This window comes from Megalops cyprinoides, chromosome 20, assembly GCF_013368585.1.
Source record: "Megalops cyprinoides isolate fMegCyp1 chromosome 20, fMegCyp1.pri, whole genome shotgun sequence".
Lineage (NCBI taxonomy): Eukaryota > Metazoa > Chordata > Actinopteri > Elopiformes > Megalopidae > Megalops > Megalops cyprinoides.
Window position 1 is genome coordinate 20,465,318 of NC_050602.1, and position 19,621 is coordinate 20,484,938.

The window sequence follows — 19,621 nt, forward strand, 5'->3', positions numbered from 1 at the left end:
GATTACGGTTTCTCCAGAGGGAATTTGGGTGATATTTCTTTCCTGATAATGACACAGAGAGGAATCTACCTGTTAATAATTTCAGATTTAGTTGTTAAAACGTTGGACCTACTGGGCTGTTGTGTGAGGTTGTCTGTTTAACTCATGCAATGCCAAGCCAATATGAAGTCTGTGGGACACAATGCCATTGTGTCATGGGGATGGGAGAGCTTGAAGGGTTGCAGGTCTAATTCCTGGGCTGGGCTGTGCCTTTACACTGTCGAACCAGGAGCACAATCAGAATTGCCTCAGAAAAATGCTACATTAATGGATAAAACCATAAGTTACTGTATGTAAGCTACTATGGATAAAGGCATCTGCTAAGAAAATGTGATCATGAAGGTAAAGATGATGTGTACTAAAGCACAGAGCTGTGACTGGTTTATCTCTCTGTGAGCATTACATTACATTATTGCCATTTAGCAGATGCTCTTATCTAGAGCAAATTACATAGGTTACAATTCATTACATGTTACCCATTTATACAGCTGGATATTTACTGAGGCAATTCTGGGTCAATACCCTGCCCAAGGGTACGACAGCAGTGCCTCAGCAGGGAATCGAACTGGCAACCTTTCAGTTACAAGTTCTGCTCCTTACCACTATGCTACACTGCTGCCCAGCATGCTTCAGGGAGCCCAGACTGTGATTCTCAGCACATGGTTTAGAGGAGTTCTGCCTATTTATTTTTCAGTAATATGTTATTAAAGGGAGATATCTCTCTGCGGCTTTGGGAAAACTCTGAGCAGCACTGCTGAACACCAGTCCTGGAGAGCTGCGATCCTGAACGTTTCCCAGCCTCATTAAACCACTTTCATTCTCATGACTGGGGAGTGAAGCTAAATCAGATCAATCAAGACAGTGATCAGTTCAATCAGGGGGTTATGTGCCTGGCTGGAATGGAAGCTTCCTGACACCGCAGGCCTCTGGGACCAGAATTCGGGGATGAGTAGCTCTGCGGGCACAGAGGCCCTACAGTGTCAGAGTTGAGTAGCCCACCAGAGACTGATGCCCTGCAGTATCAGAGGTGAGCAGCCTTGCAGACATGGAGGGAATACTGTATCAGGGTTAAGTAGGTCTACAGACACTGTGGCCCTATGGGACTACAGTTAAGTAGCAAGGTTCTATTTGTTTGGAAGAAAAAACTCCAAAACAAATTGGATTTGTATTATATTTTATTCGCAGCATAAACTTCTCTTCTCTCCCCTGTAACCAGACCCATCATAAGTCAGTGAGCTCCAACGAGTCTGAGGAAATCCTTGGAGTATACAGATCTGTTCAATCGTCTGGATGAGGCTGACCGCGGTAAGCCTGAACGTGTGGTGACACAAACCCGCTTAGCCCCTTTGAGCAGGGCCAGGGCTCGCCGATGCTGGGCTTAGATAGTCCCCACGGCCTCGGGGCCCGATAAATACTTCTGCCTATCACTCTCTCACACCTGTCAGAGATTACAGGTTATCTCCTGAGGTATTTCACTCTCTACTTACGCATCTTTTACATTGATGGAGCTACTCAGACACACACTGTTGGTGTCCTCAACATACGACTGGCATTGCAAGAGATGTGAGTGTTACTATGTGTATGTGTGAGCGTGTTTGTCTGCGTGTCTTTGCATGTGTGCATGCATGCGTGCGTGCATGTGTGTATTGCAAATGTGGGGAAAAAATATCCATTTCAGAAGGTTGGGGAATAAGCTGCAACAAAATTATCAGCATGGATTTTAACTGTTGAACGGCTTGTAAAAGGGATGAAAATGTCTGAATTGGCTATGACATTAAGTCAAGAAGACATTGTCTACAGATCAATCCTTCCTCTTGGCTAGATCCTCATGGATATTATGGTCGATGGTGAGCATCTGTGGGCTTACCCTACACTGTGTGAGATGAGTTCAAAGATGACCCCACAAAACAGTAGGCAAACAAAGCCCTGCTGCAATCGTAAACACCTGCAGTGTTGTCAGAGATAACCTCAAAAAGAATAACTGATTTCAGAGAAGCCAGTATCCTTTCTGTTTCAAAAGATAGCTTTATTAAGACCCAATTCACTTAGTCTCCCTGTCTGCATCAGTAAATGAACGGCTCACAGGAGGGACCAATCATTTTAAATTAAAGCACTGATTTTCTGTTAGTCAAGACGTGCAGCGTTTTTTCCAAGAACACATTTGAAAGAATTCTGGCACAAACTGCACAAGCTGCTGTAGCAGGTCTAATTAGTATGAGTAGGCATGTGAGCACCCCCTACAGCCAGAATGAGAGTATGATTAGTTCCCTCAGCTGAGGACCTTGGTCTTTAGCTTAGACAGCTGGTCGTGTATCTTGGAATCCCATTTAGACCGTGAGGACTGAAGTTTGGCTTAAAAAAAAACCCCCAGCAGACCTACCTCCATTATAAAAACACATGTATGTTAAAACCCCTAACAGACCTATCCCCATTTCAGAAGCATATATTCATGTTCAACAGAGGCACATCAAGAACTGTGGAAACTGTGGTTTTATTACTGGAAAATCTGGGGTAAAATTCCAGGCATGAAGTCTCAGGACAGTGAGACACATTTATTGTACATACACTGATGAATATTAAACTGTTTCATAATGTAGTTGCGCTTCTATGTTCACAACACTACACTGGAAGTGCATGCCGTCTGGCAGGAAAGTTACCTTCTAATTCTCAAGACGGTTTAGAACCTCTACAAAAATAGACGTGTGTTTGATGCCGGTTTGAAGCTTACACCAAGACTACTCAGAACTATCTCAATTTCAGACAAACAAAAAACACTCCAGCCTTTGATATGCTTTGCATTAATAATATACTATCTAAAAAAGCAAACACATATCGTTATTATTATTTATTTATCTGGTAGACTGTCTTATCCAGTGAGACTTAAGAGCATTAGAAGATAAGCTAGCTTTATCGTAGCTTTGTAATTAAAGTGAAAAATACAGGATGAAAAAAACCTTCCCCGGCAATGCACCTGCACAGTAGTATCTGTGCTTGCTGATATGGATCTGAATCTCATTCTTCAAGTTGCGTTTGCCGACGCCTCGCTCAGGTCTATCCATTCCGCTATCTCGCTGATATATATATATAAAAAAACAAAGTAAGGCAAACAAGCAACCTATGGAAAAGTTCAAAGACTTTGCACCATATCTTCAACACGAAAGAGTGTTTGTTTGCGTGTGTATGTTTTTTGAGGATGCAAATTGCAAAATCGGGATCACAGCAGAACCCAATCCTTTCCTTTGCTTCTAATCCCACTGTGCGAGACATTATCAGAACTGATCGCCTTGGGTGACTCATTTCTCCTCCACAACGACGCAAGTGAGTAACATGTTTTTTGGGAGCTCTCTAACAGGAAGCCCGACTTGGATCATTCTGTGCTGCCGAGGAGCACAAAGTTTCACCCTCATACACGCTAGCATTTGTAACAGGCTACTTTTTCCACCCCTCTTTAGCCTGTAATATAGCGTTGCCCTCACTGACGACTACATCAGACTGGGGTTATGTTACTGGTGCCCACAGCACATATTGAACATCCCTGTTAACATCAAGGAGGTTCACAGAAGCAGTGCACTCAGCGTTAACTGTGTCTGATCGCCTTTGTTACCATCTACAGTGTCTCTTTCTTTTCCATAGCCTGCCTTTGATGGCTATTTTGGGGTCATGCATTCTTGCTACAAATGCTCTGCTCCCCATTCTTTTACCTAAGACAATCGGGCACCTCCTGAGGCCTCCTCAATGCTCCTCAGATCTCTGTGAGGGAGCGATCCACACGCGGAGTAAGGATAAGGCGTACACAGGTGAAAAGGTTTGGGCTGCGTGCTCTCTCTTTCTACGGAGCTGCTTGTTAATCCCTCCTTTATCAGCTCTTGCAGGAGTTCAGGATACAGCTGAAGACCGAACCGTGCAAGGAAGTGACATCAGTGAAATAAATCCCAACAGTCTTTGGGACTTTACAATAAACAGACACAGGAAGAGGAAGAGAGAAATATAAGCATACTGTTTGCTGTTGAACAGCATTAATTGTGGATAAGTTTTTTAGCAATGGCATCCAGTTATGGCTTGATCTAGGCCAACGAGGATAGCAGAGGTCTGATTTGTTTGTGGGCTGAAGGTGACATTCAACTGTGGAAATGCAGCCATTTCTGTCCAGTCAATTTGAGGCTGCGCAAGTCCCGCCATCACCGCTTCCTTCCGCAAACACGGTATTACTGATGACAGGTGGCGTTTTCGAAACTGTAAAAGCACATGTCCGTTTAGCATCAAAGAGTTGTGACAAGTGCACTCCATAAAAAGGTACTCAACCTTTTGAGGCAGTGGTTTTGTAATGGCACGGCTTAGGGCTGGGGGGGTCTACAGCACACAGTGAGAACCAGGCCTGAAGGCACACGAAACACTGAAAAACCCCTTTCACAACAGACTCTTCCCTCTGTCACACTGCCTGGTGGAACCTGCCTTTCAAAGAAAAGCTTACAAAAAAAAAACGCAATCATCTGGTGGGTTGCATAAGGAATAAATGTAACCTTTTTAAAGTTGTACATTTGCCCTGAGCTGTTGGAGAGAGTCAGATAGCTGTTGTAAGCCCAGGCAAAATCCATGCATCTTTAATACGTGCTTCTTTTCAGACACAAACCAACCCCCCTTTCCCATATTTCTCCAACTCAAGCTTAATTAAACTTAATAACCTTCACAGGGCAAGTCCAGAGAGTCAACTACAGAGAAATAATTCACTGAGGTCGTGGGATTAGAAAGTCATTTCATTCAAAGCTCCTAAACTGAGTTTCGCAGATCTCCATTTTGCTAAAGCGTGTCTGCAGTGAGGAATAGTCGGACAACGGCTACAAGGATCGATCGGTGTGACAAATGTTTGGCGTTGACAAAAGAAAACAGTTCAATATATTAATAAGAATATAAATGTCATTAGCTGTGGGTGGCAGGATATTTGCTCCGTTTCTGGCTGTGCTGTAATAGCAATTCTGAGGCCAACTTCAAAATAATCAGAAAACAGTTCAGAATGCTGACAACATATCATACTTGCTCGCAATACTTGCTTAAGCAAATAATTAAGTTTCCACAATGACTGCGAAAGCAATTGTCATCATGACTGCATTCTATTAGTGGAGGCAAGCCGTGCGTGCAAACATTTAGTGGAGATTTCAACCAAAGAAATCATAATCTGACAAGTTGTTTCTTGCCTTGAAAATGCTCCAGTCCTTGATGACGTGCTTTAAAGCATGTCGGCATGTGAGAATCAAGCCTTTTCAAAGCAACAACACACGTATCGAATTATGATCTTTTAATAGGCTTCTCTTTTGAGACACAACAGCAGGTCTTCAAACGGATCAGGGCGCTTTGATATAAACCCACCGTCAATCCACCATTAAAAGAACTTTCTCATCCCAGGTTTGTTTCATCTCTCTGATGCTGAAACGAGCACAGACATTTCACAGACCACAAAAAAAAAAAAAAAACAACATTCGTCAGCCTCTGTTTGGAGATCTAGCTAATTATTTTTAAAAATGTGCCTGTCAGTGCAGACACGGGAACAACACACAGCATTAGATTGAACAAAATGTCACTGTCACATTCTATTGCAGTTTCTCATGTCTCTGTTGCCCTGATGGTCTGTGCTGTAATGTATCTAAACGTACAGTTCTAAAGCTTTGAAACAAAATGGCAGGGGGCCCAGTGCAGCTGTTTCCACAGCCCTGCCAATCCCGCCCACACCTCTGCAGAAACAAGTGACCATGCAGGTGGACACCTTCAGAGTTCAGAGGTCAGAGGTCAACACTACCACTGTGCATGTCCTGTACCTTAGTAGAAGCACAAATATTATGGCCAAATATTCAGCTCCTGCTTTCTTTCCTTTAGCCTTACTTCCTAGTTGTGGAGGTTCCAGTAAAAAAGCAGGCTCCATTGCCATCTGCACTGCTATTCTAGCTAGAAATGTTCTGTTTTAGAACAAACCCTTTAGCAATATTCACTCAGTAGATATGAATTAACATACAATGCGAATGTATCTATTGGAGAACATGGAGGATTGCTGTTTGATGTGGGTGCAGGGGTTCTAATCTTTGGCTCTGGTCCAATGAAGGGACTGCACCTGAGCATGAGGCCAACACTGCTGACCCCCCATTGTGACATCATAAACAGAAATAAAGGTGGAAATGATGTGTAGGGATGCTGTGAACAGCTGACTGGAACAGAGGCGGTCAGTGGAATTTTTCTGTTAGTAGATAGAACTGATTTATCTAGATCTGGTTAATTGCACAGAGATCGTCTGAAAATTCTCCTCTCAAATCTTCATTTGGAAGTTTAATAAGCTGCCAGCAAATCAGAAAAACTACATCTCAAACAATGGGAGAGCGTTTCAATTTGAAGCACAGAGGGCTGACTATCTGATGTGGAACCACAAAACCTTTTTACCTTAATCATATCCAAAAGAAATCTTTGGTTATATCCAAGGTTCAAAAAGATTATTTTTGTGTAGGTTTTTCTGTATGTTCAAGGCTGCAGCCCATTTCCTATGCAGCTCATGAGTCTCACAGTGTCATTCGCAGAACTTTCCAAAACAGTTTTACTGGGCAGGCATTAAAGAGGAGACTGGCTCCTGCCAGCTGGCCATAAGATTCACTTTGTGAGACTTTTTTTCCCTCCGTTTAATCTATTTAAGTGCGTTGTGATGTAAGCAGTTTTTAAATGGGTAAACACTGCCAAGAGCTACGGTGTACTCACAGACAGACACACACTGTTCTCTTATGAAAAAGGCATTACATGTCAACACAAGGTAAAATATGACATCGGAACAATCTGGAATATATTTCTGATACACGTCACGCTTGGGGGCTGAGAGTAGAAATCAATCAAGCATTCAGCACAAGAGCCTGACAGAGGACACTGCAGTCAACACATACACATTCTTTGTGGAGACAATCTTGTCTTCCGTCTCAGGCCGGGACTTGGTAGACCACAACGGCTGCACAGTGACATCACCTTTGTTTTCGTGACCCAGAGATAGGTTATGTGTCATAGGAAGAAATACTGAAGTAAGGAAGAGACAGGAAAAAAAAAAAACAGAGAGAGGGAATGTTTGAGTGAAGTACCAGCAATCTGTCTGTCATCAAAATCTACAACAGTGTTTCTTTCTTCTTTATTCACACTGTAGCTGGCTCTGTAAATATATCGTCCCTCTAGGAACTATCTCCTGAAAGGTCAACATGCTGGCAGGCATCACAGAGATAACCTTACAGAACTTCTTTCGGGGGAATCTCTGATTAAGTGTATATTGTGCGTTCTGCTAGAAGAAAGTCCTGAAGCTGGCCTTACGGCAGGCTGTGAACACAACTGGGCTAACTGGAGTGCACTGAAAGTTTGTGCTGGGAATACTAAACAGGTCCACTGGCCTCAGGAGGAAACTGGAACACAGCTCCAAGCCTTCATCCTGACCATCCTACCCTTTTTTTTCCAAGAAGAAACAAAGGAATGACCAGGAGGAAAGAAATAGACAGAGCGAGACAAGGATTGTTCTTAGGTGCTGGTGCAAAGAAAATCTGTTGAGTAGGTAGCGTGGCAGTGCTACAGTTCCAGACACAGTCGCAACAGTGTTACCAAAAACTGCACGTCGCATTTGTTTAGCAGACGCTCTTATATCCAGGCAAACCTCACAATTTTTCAACATGTTATCCATATACATATAGTTAAGAGGTTGCTGTATTAATTCTTTTCACTGCCTGCCACTCATATCGCACAGTGTTATAAGAAAGAGACGACGTTAACTGTGGAAAATTAAAATGTGGGACCAAATCAGGGCGTTTTGACTTGCGGAGAGCGCGAATGATTTGATGTCAACAACGATGAGGTGACATTATGTCAACAGCGCTAAAAACATCACCTTTAAAAGCAACTGAAATGTGGTTGAACCACTGGTTGAATTTGAGTATGATTCTAGCATTGACCAGCATTCAATCACACTGGAAGGGGGCATTTCTCAGACGTGCAAAAATTCTGACAACTGCACTGTCTGCACGAGGAACGCTACACAACTGGACCCGGGAGGGGGGCATTCAGTATTGGATTCTAGTTTTATGTATATCTGTATGTACTTATTTATTTTACATATGATTTGATTGCACTGACATGATCTAATTGAGGTTTGTTTTGTGAGACCCAAACAGCTGTGAAAACCCCCCAAAATGTGTCTCGCGAGCTACTCAGTGTTTGCAAATTGCGTTGTACTCCCATCGAGCGTGTGTTTTACAACGAATTATGGGCTAACTATATGGGATACTTTCAAATAACCATTATCATATGTTAAAAATCTATTTAGTCCCTGATTTGTCCTACCAGAAATAATCACAAGCTACAGGTTGAGAGGAGAGAACAAATGCGCATTTCACAAACTCCTGGCCAAAACGAAGCAGTCTTTTAGCGGCGATTATCGGTTACTCATATCCTCAAGCGCTCCGTTAAACAACACCAAATGTTTTCAGTTGTAATACGATTTTCTTGGTGTGCACGCTTACACAAACGATGTATTTTTCTTTCCAAGCGTTTGAAAGGAAAACGCAAACGTGTGTCACGTTAAACAAAACAAGATATCGCAGAATGCACGGCAATTAGAGACCTAAATTGCAGGTACTTCCAGATAAACAAAAACTTTGCCAAAAACAAAAATATTGCTTGCGCACATCAGTATAGCAAAGTTTAACAACAATTTACGCGAGCTAAACCCAGATCACTTAAAAGCAAGTAAAGTGCTTCGATTTCAATCGCTCACCTGTATTTTCAGCGGCTCCCCTTGCTCAATTATGCTAATGAAAGGTATTTCCAAAAAAGAGGACATAAATTCCACTTGCACCAGCTCTTCCTGAGTCTGCGGGAACGCCAGGACAGCGGAGACTCCCTGCACAACGATGGTCTGGCAGACGCACGTGAAGAGGGACTCCGGGTCGCCGTTCGGGGGCTCCCGCGCCAGCACTTCCAGGCTCAGGTTGTAGGGGAGGTAGTTGCCCCCAGTTTGACCAAGGCCGGCGAGGGCGCGGTTCAGGGCAGCCTGCACCCTGGCCGGCCGGCGGGTGGGCAGAAGTGCGCCCAGGCGCACCGTGTGCCCTATCCGCGCGAGGATGTGGCACGGCTGCGGGTGAAGGTGGCAAGGGTCGATGAAGCTCTGCAGAACCACTTGGAACCCAAAGTAAAAGTATGTCAAGAATCTCGAGAACGCTGAAGTCATCCTGTTTCGTTCTCAGTCGGAATGAGGTTTCGTCAGAAGATAGCATTTCTCTCTCCCGTTTTCTCCTCTTCTCTGTCCGTAATCCCTTCTCGTTGACGATGATATGAGCGGTGTCATGTGGATTGAGTTATAGTGCGAGCGTGCAGTTATGATATTGGAAGGGAGGAGGGGGTGCGCGAAGGAGAGGCGGAGATCCCGCTCGGAGTGTCTTTCCTGACCAGCACCGGTGGAGCTGTGAACTGAAAGCGGCGGAGCTGCCGGGGTGTGGTGACTACACATGGTAATGGAAGCATATAAACCCAGCTGCTGCTCCACAGAGCCAACAGGTCCGTGTTTCGATGTTGTTCCAACCCGCATTTAAAAATCAATAGTTCTGCAATGAGAGTAATCATTTGAAATGATAAAGTTGTACACTCTAAATACCCCACGACTTCCGGCCATTCTAAGATTTGGAAACCAATTGCCTAAATCGAATTTGGTAGCGCAACGTAAAATGTTTATGTACGTTAACTTCGAGTTGAACCACGTTTAAAGTGCCAGTTAATATCCAACAGAACAAATGGTTGTCCTTCACCCCAACCGTACTAGATCAGTTAGGGTAAAAGCATTTAATATTGCAATGTTACAAGGCTTTTGTCACTATATGAAATATTATTGCGTTCAATAGCATTCAGGTTGCTTTGTATGTTTTTGAGATATTTTTGAATGATAAATATGCTTTCAGAAAACATGTAAGCTTTTGTGTAGATGGGTCAGACTAAAACTGTGTATTATTAGCAATAATATCTGGCATTGGTATTATATCACCAGTATGAGAATCGTGCGCGTGATTGCAGGACTCACGTTCTACATCATTTCTGTAAACCTTGTCCACATCTCAAATATAATTTCCCATGCATCCTGACCAACTGAACCTGAACTGAACCAACTGATTCTGTGGAAGGCATGGTCTCTCCCAGAGACATTACCAAAAACAAAAACCATTTTGGAAGCCTTTTTACAGTGTAATTGAACTGGAGCTGACTTATTATTCCAAAAGATGCATTAAAACAGGATTCATTCCGTCAGTAGCATTAGCCCTTAGCCCCAATCCCGTTAGCCAGCATAATCTCATGTAATTGGCCATTATCAGAGGATATAAATATCACATTGTGTATTCAATGAAAAGGATAAGGAAAATTATGATCCAGTATATTTAATGTATATAATTTCTAAGACCTTATATAAATTTATCCAAGGCAAAGTGCTTTTACCCATTATTCTTAGCCTGTAAATGTGGTAATAATTCCCATTTTGCAATGGCACAGGCTTGAGAGGTTGAGATGAGGTAAAATACTCTTTGAATAGGATGGAATACATTAAATACTTGCCCTAAGTTTATGTTACAATTTTCTTCTGGGGTTGTACTTCACACAAAGTTATCCTTCTGTAGTTTTGATGTGAATATGAATGAAATTTACTATCCAGACTTTAATAGTGGTAATGTATTTTTTTCAAGTGGTAGAATTTATCATGGCTTTGGTCTGAGGTGTTTTCAAATTTTTATCCACAGTTTGCCTCAGGCATGATATTTACATTTTTTCCTTCAAGGTGTCTTTGGAATTAGGGAGAGTCTTGGTTCTTTAAGATTTTTTAAAGGCCAGACTTCTCTGAAGATTTTTTTGTTGTTGAGTTTATTATGAAGAACTAAAGCATTTCTTTAAAGAATGACATATTTAAAGTTCTTGTGGAAGCATGTTTTAAGTTTATAGTTGGTGCAAGATCCTGTTTCAGTTCTTCGAAAAACATCTTGGATATTCATAGATGGGATCATTCATACATAAGTTGATAAATTCTTAGAGATGTCATCATTTCAGGTCCTTTGCTGTCATTTCATAACCGTTCCACCAATAAAGCCAGTTTGGATATCATAACATAATGATTAATAATACATGTCTCATTAGACTTGACACACTTGTAGATACTTTCTGATCTTCTGACTGTTTATGTTCCAGTTCTTCTGCCAATAACCAAGGCAGCTAAAGCAAAAAAGCCATCATGAAGATCCTGATAAGCAAAGGGCGCTCCGCTACAGACATCTGCAGCAGAGGAGCGTCCAGTGACTACAGCAAAGTCAGAGGTAAATGGCAAGGGGATTCAGAAAGGTAGAGGAGGCAGCTGAGGATGAGGGAGGCCCTTGACCGCAGCCGCACGTTAGAACTTCCTGCGAGCTGAAGTCACAGTTTGCGCAGACAGGTGCGTAACTGTAGGGTGCTGCTAAGCATCTGCCGCGTGGACATAATGCTGCAGAAACCGTCATTAATCATGCGCTTTTTTTTTTCCCTCTCACAACAATACGTGGTCAGCAGTTACAGAGGTTCATGAAACATGCTGTTCGGATAACAAAAACAAAAGTCATGCGTAAATCTGCTCATCAAATCCCCACCCCACACCTGAAAATAAATTAAGGGGGTGTCCTAAGTGGGGCCACAAGTAAATTACTCTACCATTACTCCAGGTTGCACAAATACAGCCAATTCCATAGAAGGCTCTTCTACAGCCAGGTTTCCACAACATCTGGCTGGCCCGGTCACTCCCACTTCTCTGGAATGCAAAGTGTGGGGAGGAGTGGTTAAGGAATTGGCTTTGTCTCGGAAAGGTTTGCCAGTCTGAATCCCGAGTGTACCACTGCTGTTACGCCCTTGAACAAGGCTCTGAACGTGAAGCACTTCAGCAAATATGTACAAATGGATTGCTTGTTTAAAAAAACACCTAAGCTGTATACAGTAGCTCATCCTGGAATGGATGCCTGCCAAGCCAATGCATACAGTGTCTTCCATATTTATTTATGCCCCTGACTAAAGAAGAACAAAAATATAATATAAAAGAAAATGAACAGAATGGATTTTTTGCTTACATGCTGAAATGTTATACTTTAATCTTAATAATTATATAAAAATAATATAAATGTAAATTTAGATTAAATTATACATTTTTAATTAGGAAAAAATATAACCCAATATGCCCTTTTATAGCATGTTTTTGTTCTTATTTATGCGGGAGTACAATATATGTAACGTAGCGGTTTGTGATATACGTTTGCCCTCAGACATGAAGGTGGAAAAAACAGCTCCTTCCCGTTAAAGCTGCTGTTGTATCCAAAGGGCAGGTTTGTTCTGAACAGACCTCAGTGAGGGGGAAAGGGATTTTCCCTGAATGGAATATTGATTGGCACGCCACATGCATGTTAATGGAACTTCCCAACTGTTGCACCAGCAGAGACAGCCTCATTTGCACGACCTGTCCTTCAAGCAATGATGTCCTCCTATTTGTCATATTATATTGTCATATTATGGTGCAATTTATATGCACATTTCGCAGGGCTTTCGCTGTTGCTGGTGTGTCTTAAGGAGGATAATGCGTTAATCAAATAGCAATTAAAACAGGACATTTATCTCCAGGATTACTGCCCCCCTTTTCTCTTAATACGTGTGTGTATTGAGGTAGATAATGCCCGGGTTGTTCTCTTACGCTACTGTCACCTCCCAACTGTTACCTGACTGTGCTTTAGGTGAACACAAGCATCGTTCTGCCTGTGTTATGTTAAATAGTGTGACACGGAACCCTCAGAGTAAAAGTTATATTCAGAGAATTTGTGTTCAGATTACCATCTGCTGCTGCGCCCCACCATCCCCACTAAGTTACAGCGGAACTATCAGCATCACCCCATCACTAACACACATTATATTATCTACCTGCGTAAGACCTAACACCTTTATCCAGCATAGCTTTCCACTGCGATTGTTCTACATTTTATTCCGTCGCGGAAGTATGACGTGTCCTGAGCTGAAATCCTTTCTTTTCTGCTTGCTTTTTTGTGTCTATATTTAACTTGTTCTGTCACGGCTAAGTGGGAAAGCGCACCTGCTTTTAATTAAACTGATTTATTGCATGAAGTGACTGCTAAGGGTTTTTTCTTGGCTTAGGCCCTTGCACAAGATAGGAAGTCAAGAGGAAAAGAGATAAGCCTTTCTGCAGGAGAAGAGGAGAGAATCCCAGTCATAGTGCACAAAAGGTCCTTTTATAACAAACCACCTCTTAATAACTGTTGAGGGCTTATTTGCATCATGGGAACATATGAAAATGATTTGACGTGTGCTGTGTCTCTCAAAAACCAAAGCTGGTCACAGAGTTCATTCACAATAGCTAAATCCTGTCCCATGAGTTTGCACGTTGGACTATAGTGTGACTATAATGGGATGGAATCACATATTTTTTAAGAACTTGAAAAATGCAGGGTTTTTTATATGAAATTCACACAACAATGTGGGTTGCAGGTAATGCGTGAACCTCAGGTCAAAAGGAAGGAACCCATAAGTTCTATGAATGGAACAGAAAGGGAGGGTCTCAATGCTTAGTCAAAGGATTTGATTGGTTAGGTAAGTTCTGAAAGGTTGATTTAACAGGCTCTGAAACAAGTTCAGAAATGCATAAAAGGAGAGCTACACCTTCTGGTTCTCAGAGAACGTCCCAACCTCGATGGCCAATAACCTTTCCAGGACATAGAATTTGTTAATACTCAATGGATTAAAAATTTACCTATCTTCCACCGTGTCTCTCAAAACCAACGGGATTAATTCTGTTCTAAGATTATGACGTTTCTCCTGGCGGAGATGACTTTACCTTGACTTTGCCTGGCATTAAAGAGAGGAAGTAGGTGGGGGTTTCTTCCAGCAGAATGAAAAGACCTGTCATAGAGTTATACCTATGGGAGTTTGGATGATGGTAAACTCTGTTGGTTTTTACTGTGTAATTGAGGGTTAGAGGCCATGAGGAAGCCATATGCTCGCAGTGTTATGCTGTGATTGTGCTTGGGGAGGCATGGATTTTCCAGATTAAGGTTGAAGCAATAACTTGTGTAGGAGTGGGAATGCGCATTGTTAATGCTGGGAATAATAGCTTCACTGCATGCATCTAAACAAACTGCAAGGGGTGTTGAAATATGGGTCTATTTCAAGCCCTGCCGTGCGGTGTGTACAAATGGGAATTCGGTTGGATTTGAGTGAAATTCAAGTAGATTACCTGCCCTCTCCCAATGGACCCTGAAATTAAATGTTAGGAGGTTTTGTGGTTTGTTAGGAAGGTGTTGTAAAGCTGCTGGTAAAAATGATTGATGTTGATACTCAGACTGTGCTGTAGCAATTAAAAGGTCAATGTTCTATTTCTCATGCGAACCTTTGCTTATGTGAATTCTGCAGAGATGCTAATATAGACATATAAAGATTAGTCACTACCCTGGGAAATACCCCTGGCAAGAATGCATTTATACAAGCAGTAAGATATGTACTGAAGCAACTGAGGTTATGCACCTTGCTTAAGGCTGCAACAACAGTGCCCCTCTTAGGTTCAAAACCTGCAACCTACTGGCTATGCATACAGCTCCCTAAAAGTTACTCCACACTACTGCCTGTGCATCAAAAGGCCTGGCTTCCTCGCCACCTCAAGGCAGGCGATGTTTGTTCATTTCTCTTGGTTCTGTGTCTAAAGGTGGCCTTGAAAGGAAAACACACACACACACACACACACACACACACACACACAGCTTTCAGTGTCCTTCCTTCCTTCACTTCCAGCCATCACAGCACAGCATGGCGGAGTCACACAGAGCTCTTTCAGAGGAGAGAAACGGTGCAGAAACTGAGACTTTAAATGTCAGAGAGCTTCTTTCGCATTCCACAGACATCCTCAGCTTCACATGCGCGTGAAATTTCAGAAGAGGGTGGGGGGGGGTTGGGGGGGGTGCGGCGAAGGTGGGAGTTGGGAGGGGGATGCTCTGTGTACCCCCCTGAGTCAGGTAAATGACTGCACCAGAGCAAGAGAGGTCAGACCTTCCTCACATACACAAACCCACAGACAAAGGTCTTTCAAAATGCCACTGTCTCTGACCATCCCAGCAGTGCTTTAATTCAGAGATTAGGGAGCGGACAGCTTCAAAAGTAATTCCTTCTTTTTCATGTAAATCCACTATAGAGGAAGGGTAGAAGAAAGCCCTGTAACCTGGCGCTATCAGGTCTTGAGGTTTTTTATTTCCCCAGGACCCTCTCTTATGAATTTTAAGTCTGCCTTGAAATACTACAGTATTCACACTAACGAATTCCGCTGTAACTTGGGGGGAAGTCAACTGCTCCTGGGCAGGAAGACTCAACTCCTGTGTGGGGGGTTGCGGGGGGGGGGCTTCATTTCAGTTTCTTAGAAAAAACTTTTCCCCATCCAGGCTTTGAGTTCACAGATTGTTTTTTTTTTTTCATCCGTTCCGACCCGCTTCACATGTAACACAACAGGAGAAACGTTGTGGTTCGACGTCGTGCTCCCAGAATCACAGAACACTTTAATCTCTGCCGGGCTCAGGGCAACAAAGAGAGGCAACATTGAATCGATCCTTCCTGGTTCCCAGAAGGCCGCGGTGAAGGAAGTGTTGCTGAAACCTTTTGGAAAAAAAAAAACTTGTGCGAGACCGTGCATTCATTGGCAGATTGCATTCGCAATAAGCCATCTGTCAGATGATTGGATCACCTTTCAAAAATTTGGGAGCTTTGGGCAAGCGTGTCATAAATATTCCATTATGTGCGATCTGGACTGTTACGCCTTCAGCATCAAATGAGAACAGATCGTGCTGTATCATTCTGTGCTGCATGCCACCAGCGGTTCCCAGTGCAAACCGGGGCAGTTTATTGTTCCAAGACTGCTGGTGAAGCTTATTGTGTTGTTGTTGTAGTTATTTTTATTGTTTCAAAAGGCTGGCAGTTCACTCTGGGAAGCAGGAAGTCATGTGACACAAAGGACCAGTAGACTCCGCCCAGAAGAGTGCATACCATCCAATCACCATAGCACTTTCATTTCAGGCTTTGAGTCGCAAATTTAAGGGTAAATGAGACCAAAATCAAAAATACAGAAAATGTTCAACCATCTGAAAATCTACAAACTTATGATGAGGTGTAAAATCAGAGAAAAAAAAAATTAACACTCATATTTGTTACACAGACCACCACTGTGGTTACGTTAAATCTCGACTCCACCCCCACAACACTAAAATAAGGCACTCTGAATGCTCTGTTGTGAAGACCCCAGAAGCAAGTATATTCAATAGTCTTTAAAAAAATGCATGTCTGAGAGGCCTACAAATATTAATGCGGACCGAGTGGACAATTGTGGACAATTCCTACAATTCTGGAATTGTGGAACACCTGGATTCAATTCAGTTGCACAATGAGGCATTTTTTTCCTGTCGTCCACAGTTCCATTTAACTCTGCCTGTTATGTTATGTATTTTCACAATGGTGAATGGATTGATAGGGTCCTGGCTCTTTCATAAAACACTCTATTCAGCCTGGCTTTTTTTTTTATTATTGATTGTGTCGGTTGGAGTTTCTCTCTTCCTCGCTCTGCCAGTTTTGAAGCGTCTCATGGAGGCCAGGAATCAGCGCTCACAGTCAATAGACCTCAAGGCCGAGTCACGTCAACGTGAGATTTCCAAAGACCGCTCGGCTTTTCAACATCAGCGCTGCTAGAAGGGGCCTGACAGTGTACAGAGCTCCACAGGTAGAACAACAGGCATTTCTTACATCCCTATCTTCACAGAGAGAACAGAATCAAAATATTTAATGGCTGAAAGTCGTTTTTTTCCTGTTTTTTTTCCCCTCCATACCTTGACAGGATTGTCAGATTTTACTCATATCTGATAAAACACTTATTTGACATGGATATGTGTAAAACATTTCCTGTCACCCTAGCTGTAGGACACATTGAATGTAGCCACCGAATGTGTCAAAAACAATGAACAGCATTCATTGACCGATCTTACATTTGAAACATTTAGCAGACATGGACAATATATGAAAGCAAACTGTTCTGTCATAACAACTGTTTCCTGGCCACATCCAGGAACACTCAACGTGGTTTCCAAGCAGAGTATTTTTTATACATTTTCAAAGCATTGCTTGAACAAGTTCATAGTTTGCCCAGTTATTATTCATGCTGCCAAGATGTACAGAAAAATATTGTTTATTGCCTCAGGCCAAACTTCAAGTTTAAGAATTAACTTTAAGAATTAATAACAGACAGTTGTGATTTCAGTAACTTCATTAGCCATGTATCATATTGATTGCCATGGTTCTTGGTACGTGGCTCCACCCAACAAGGTACAATAAGATCTCCATAATTTAATTTTCTAGACACAATTTTATGTCAATCCTATTGCCTCCATCAGTTTGACAAATACTTCTCAAAGACTGTTGCCGGAGATGCTCTTGTATCTCCAGGCATTCAGCTCAAAAGCATTGCAGCTGCCTGCAACCTCCAGTAGGTGAGATTATATCCTCAGCAAGACCTTGCCTTTTACCAGATGAAATACGTCAGCCTATTAAAACACACAAACACACCCACACTTAGCCTGTTAAAACACACACACTCAGTCACTCACACACACACACACACACAGAGCCACCTTCTGTATTCACATGCAGGTGGTTTTCAGTGACGATACTATTGCTAGTAAACAGGATGCAAGCATGGGGTTTCTGAAAGGACAGATCAAGACGCTGATTCCCACAGACCGGAGCAGGAATTTGGCAGGTGAACACTGCCTGTTTCTATAAGCGCTCCTACCTCTGGGAAACAAACACAGGTGTCTTCGCTTTCCGGGGGGACTGGAGCTAACGAGAACCACACTGAGAGGAGAATTACCCCTCAATTAAGTGCAATTCTGCGCTGGCTTTCATTTTAAAGGCTGGGAAAACGACAGCTGCGGGGCGTACAGACTCGTCACTCGAGATTTTCCAGAGGGAACGGCGTTTGACAGCTGAGTGTTGGTGAGAGACGCCCGGCTCGTTTTTTTTTTTTTGGGCAGAGTAGTATCATATATAAAGTTAGCAGCATCCGTCTCTCCCCGGCGCAGGAGTTTAATCACTGTGACGCTGCAGGGAGAATGAACCTCTGCGCGTGTGATCAGGATTTCAGTCTGATCTACTGGATGTCATCCGAAGGTAAACAAACATCACAGCCTCACCCCACCCCCCACCCCCGAAGACCGGCCTTATTTCCTCAGTTTGTTTCCAGGACCCTCTATCTATCCCCCCCCCCGTCTCAAAAAATCCCTCTGCCTTCTTCAAATCTCTCTCCTGTCACCGAGATCTCTCTTTCCCCCGCCTCAAAAACGCCTCTCCATTCCACAGAATGCCTCTTTATCTCCTGCGCAAAGCAAAAAGGGGCGGAGCGAGGCAGCCTGCATCGGTCAGCTGAAAGGAGAGTGACCACATCAGACCATATCTGTGTGAGGGGACAGGCAGTGCCCTCTTACCCGCAATCTGGTTCATCTGGTTCAATCCACATTTATGACATTTGTAAACAAAATATGCCACAGTCGTTTCACGACACAAAGCCCTGATCTACAACAAAAAAGGCTGAAAGAAAGGCTGAGGAAGGACAAGGGTGAGGAAACGGAAAAGTAGAGAGAGGAAAAAGTTTTTTAAAAAGTCTTCTTTTCCCGTCGGGTATCTTTGTTTTAGTGCGTTGCGTTGTCTTCCTTACTTTAGTTTGTTTTCGTTCAGTGAGCCCTTCAGGGGAAGGAGATTTGTTTATCTTATCTTTTGAGAGAGCGCACAGTTTTTGCCTGTCCTATAAATAAACGCCGGTCCGAAGACCAGGATTTGCATCTCGCTGTTCTCCATGTCCTGTCATTCCTAAGCCATAACACCATGGTGCGTGCCGCTGCACTCAATGTTTGTACTGTACTTTATATGTGCAAATATTTCACATGTACAAATATTTATACAGTGTGAGTATATATACAAATATGTACAAATATTTTGTTTCACGTATTCATCTAGCCTTTGTTTGTAAAATTCTTCTACTTCTGGAACATACTGAACTGTAAAAGCAGTGAGCCAGCTGTATTATTTTCTGCATTGCGTTTCAACACATCCGGACGCTACACCTCTGATCAAATCTCATGGATTGTGAGTGTCTGTGCATTGGTACAGCTTTTCATTGAGAATACAGAACAAGTAGAAGACGCTGCAGAACTGAGACTGTCACTTTGGGAGAGTCAACAGGAATACCAATCCCAAACTCAATAAAAAATTCCTACTATCATTTATTCTCTCTCTTTCTCTCTCTCTCTCTGTGAGTTGTGGGAATATGGTACTGGGTTCGATTCTCTTTCTGTGGGCCACATCTCTTTGGGTTCCCTTTAATGCTAAACTGCTGTGGGTTGAAACATTCCAAACAATTGAAAAGAAACTGGAGGCAACTTCACCCTCCTCTGTTTGGTACTTGGTCCTGCATTCCACAGGATCCAGCCAGCTTCAAGACACCAATATG

The 19,621-nt window shown here is 42.8% G+C and overlaps 1 protein-coding gene across 1 annotated transcript in view; it reads right to left on the bottom strand.

Moving 5' to 3' along the window:
• LOC118795408 (glutamate receptor ionotropic, NMDA 3B-like) overlaps positions 1-9,359 on the bottom strand; it is a 45,693-nt gene extending 36,334 nt beyond the window's left edge. Inside the window, exon 1 of the mRNA XM_036553867.1 lies at positions 8,813-9,359. Within this exon, the coding sequence (XP_036409760.1) occupies positions 8,813-9,265 (453 nt within the window). The 5' untranslated portion in view covers positions 9,266-9,359. The remainder of the gene's footprint in view (positions 1-8,812) is intronic.
• Between the last annotated feature and the right edge of the window lie 10,262 nt (positions 9,360-19,621).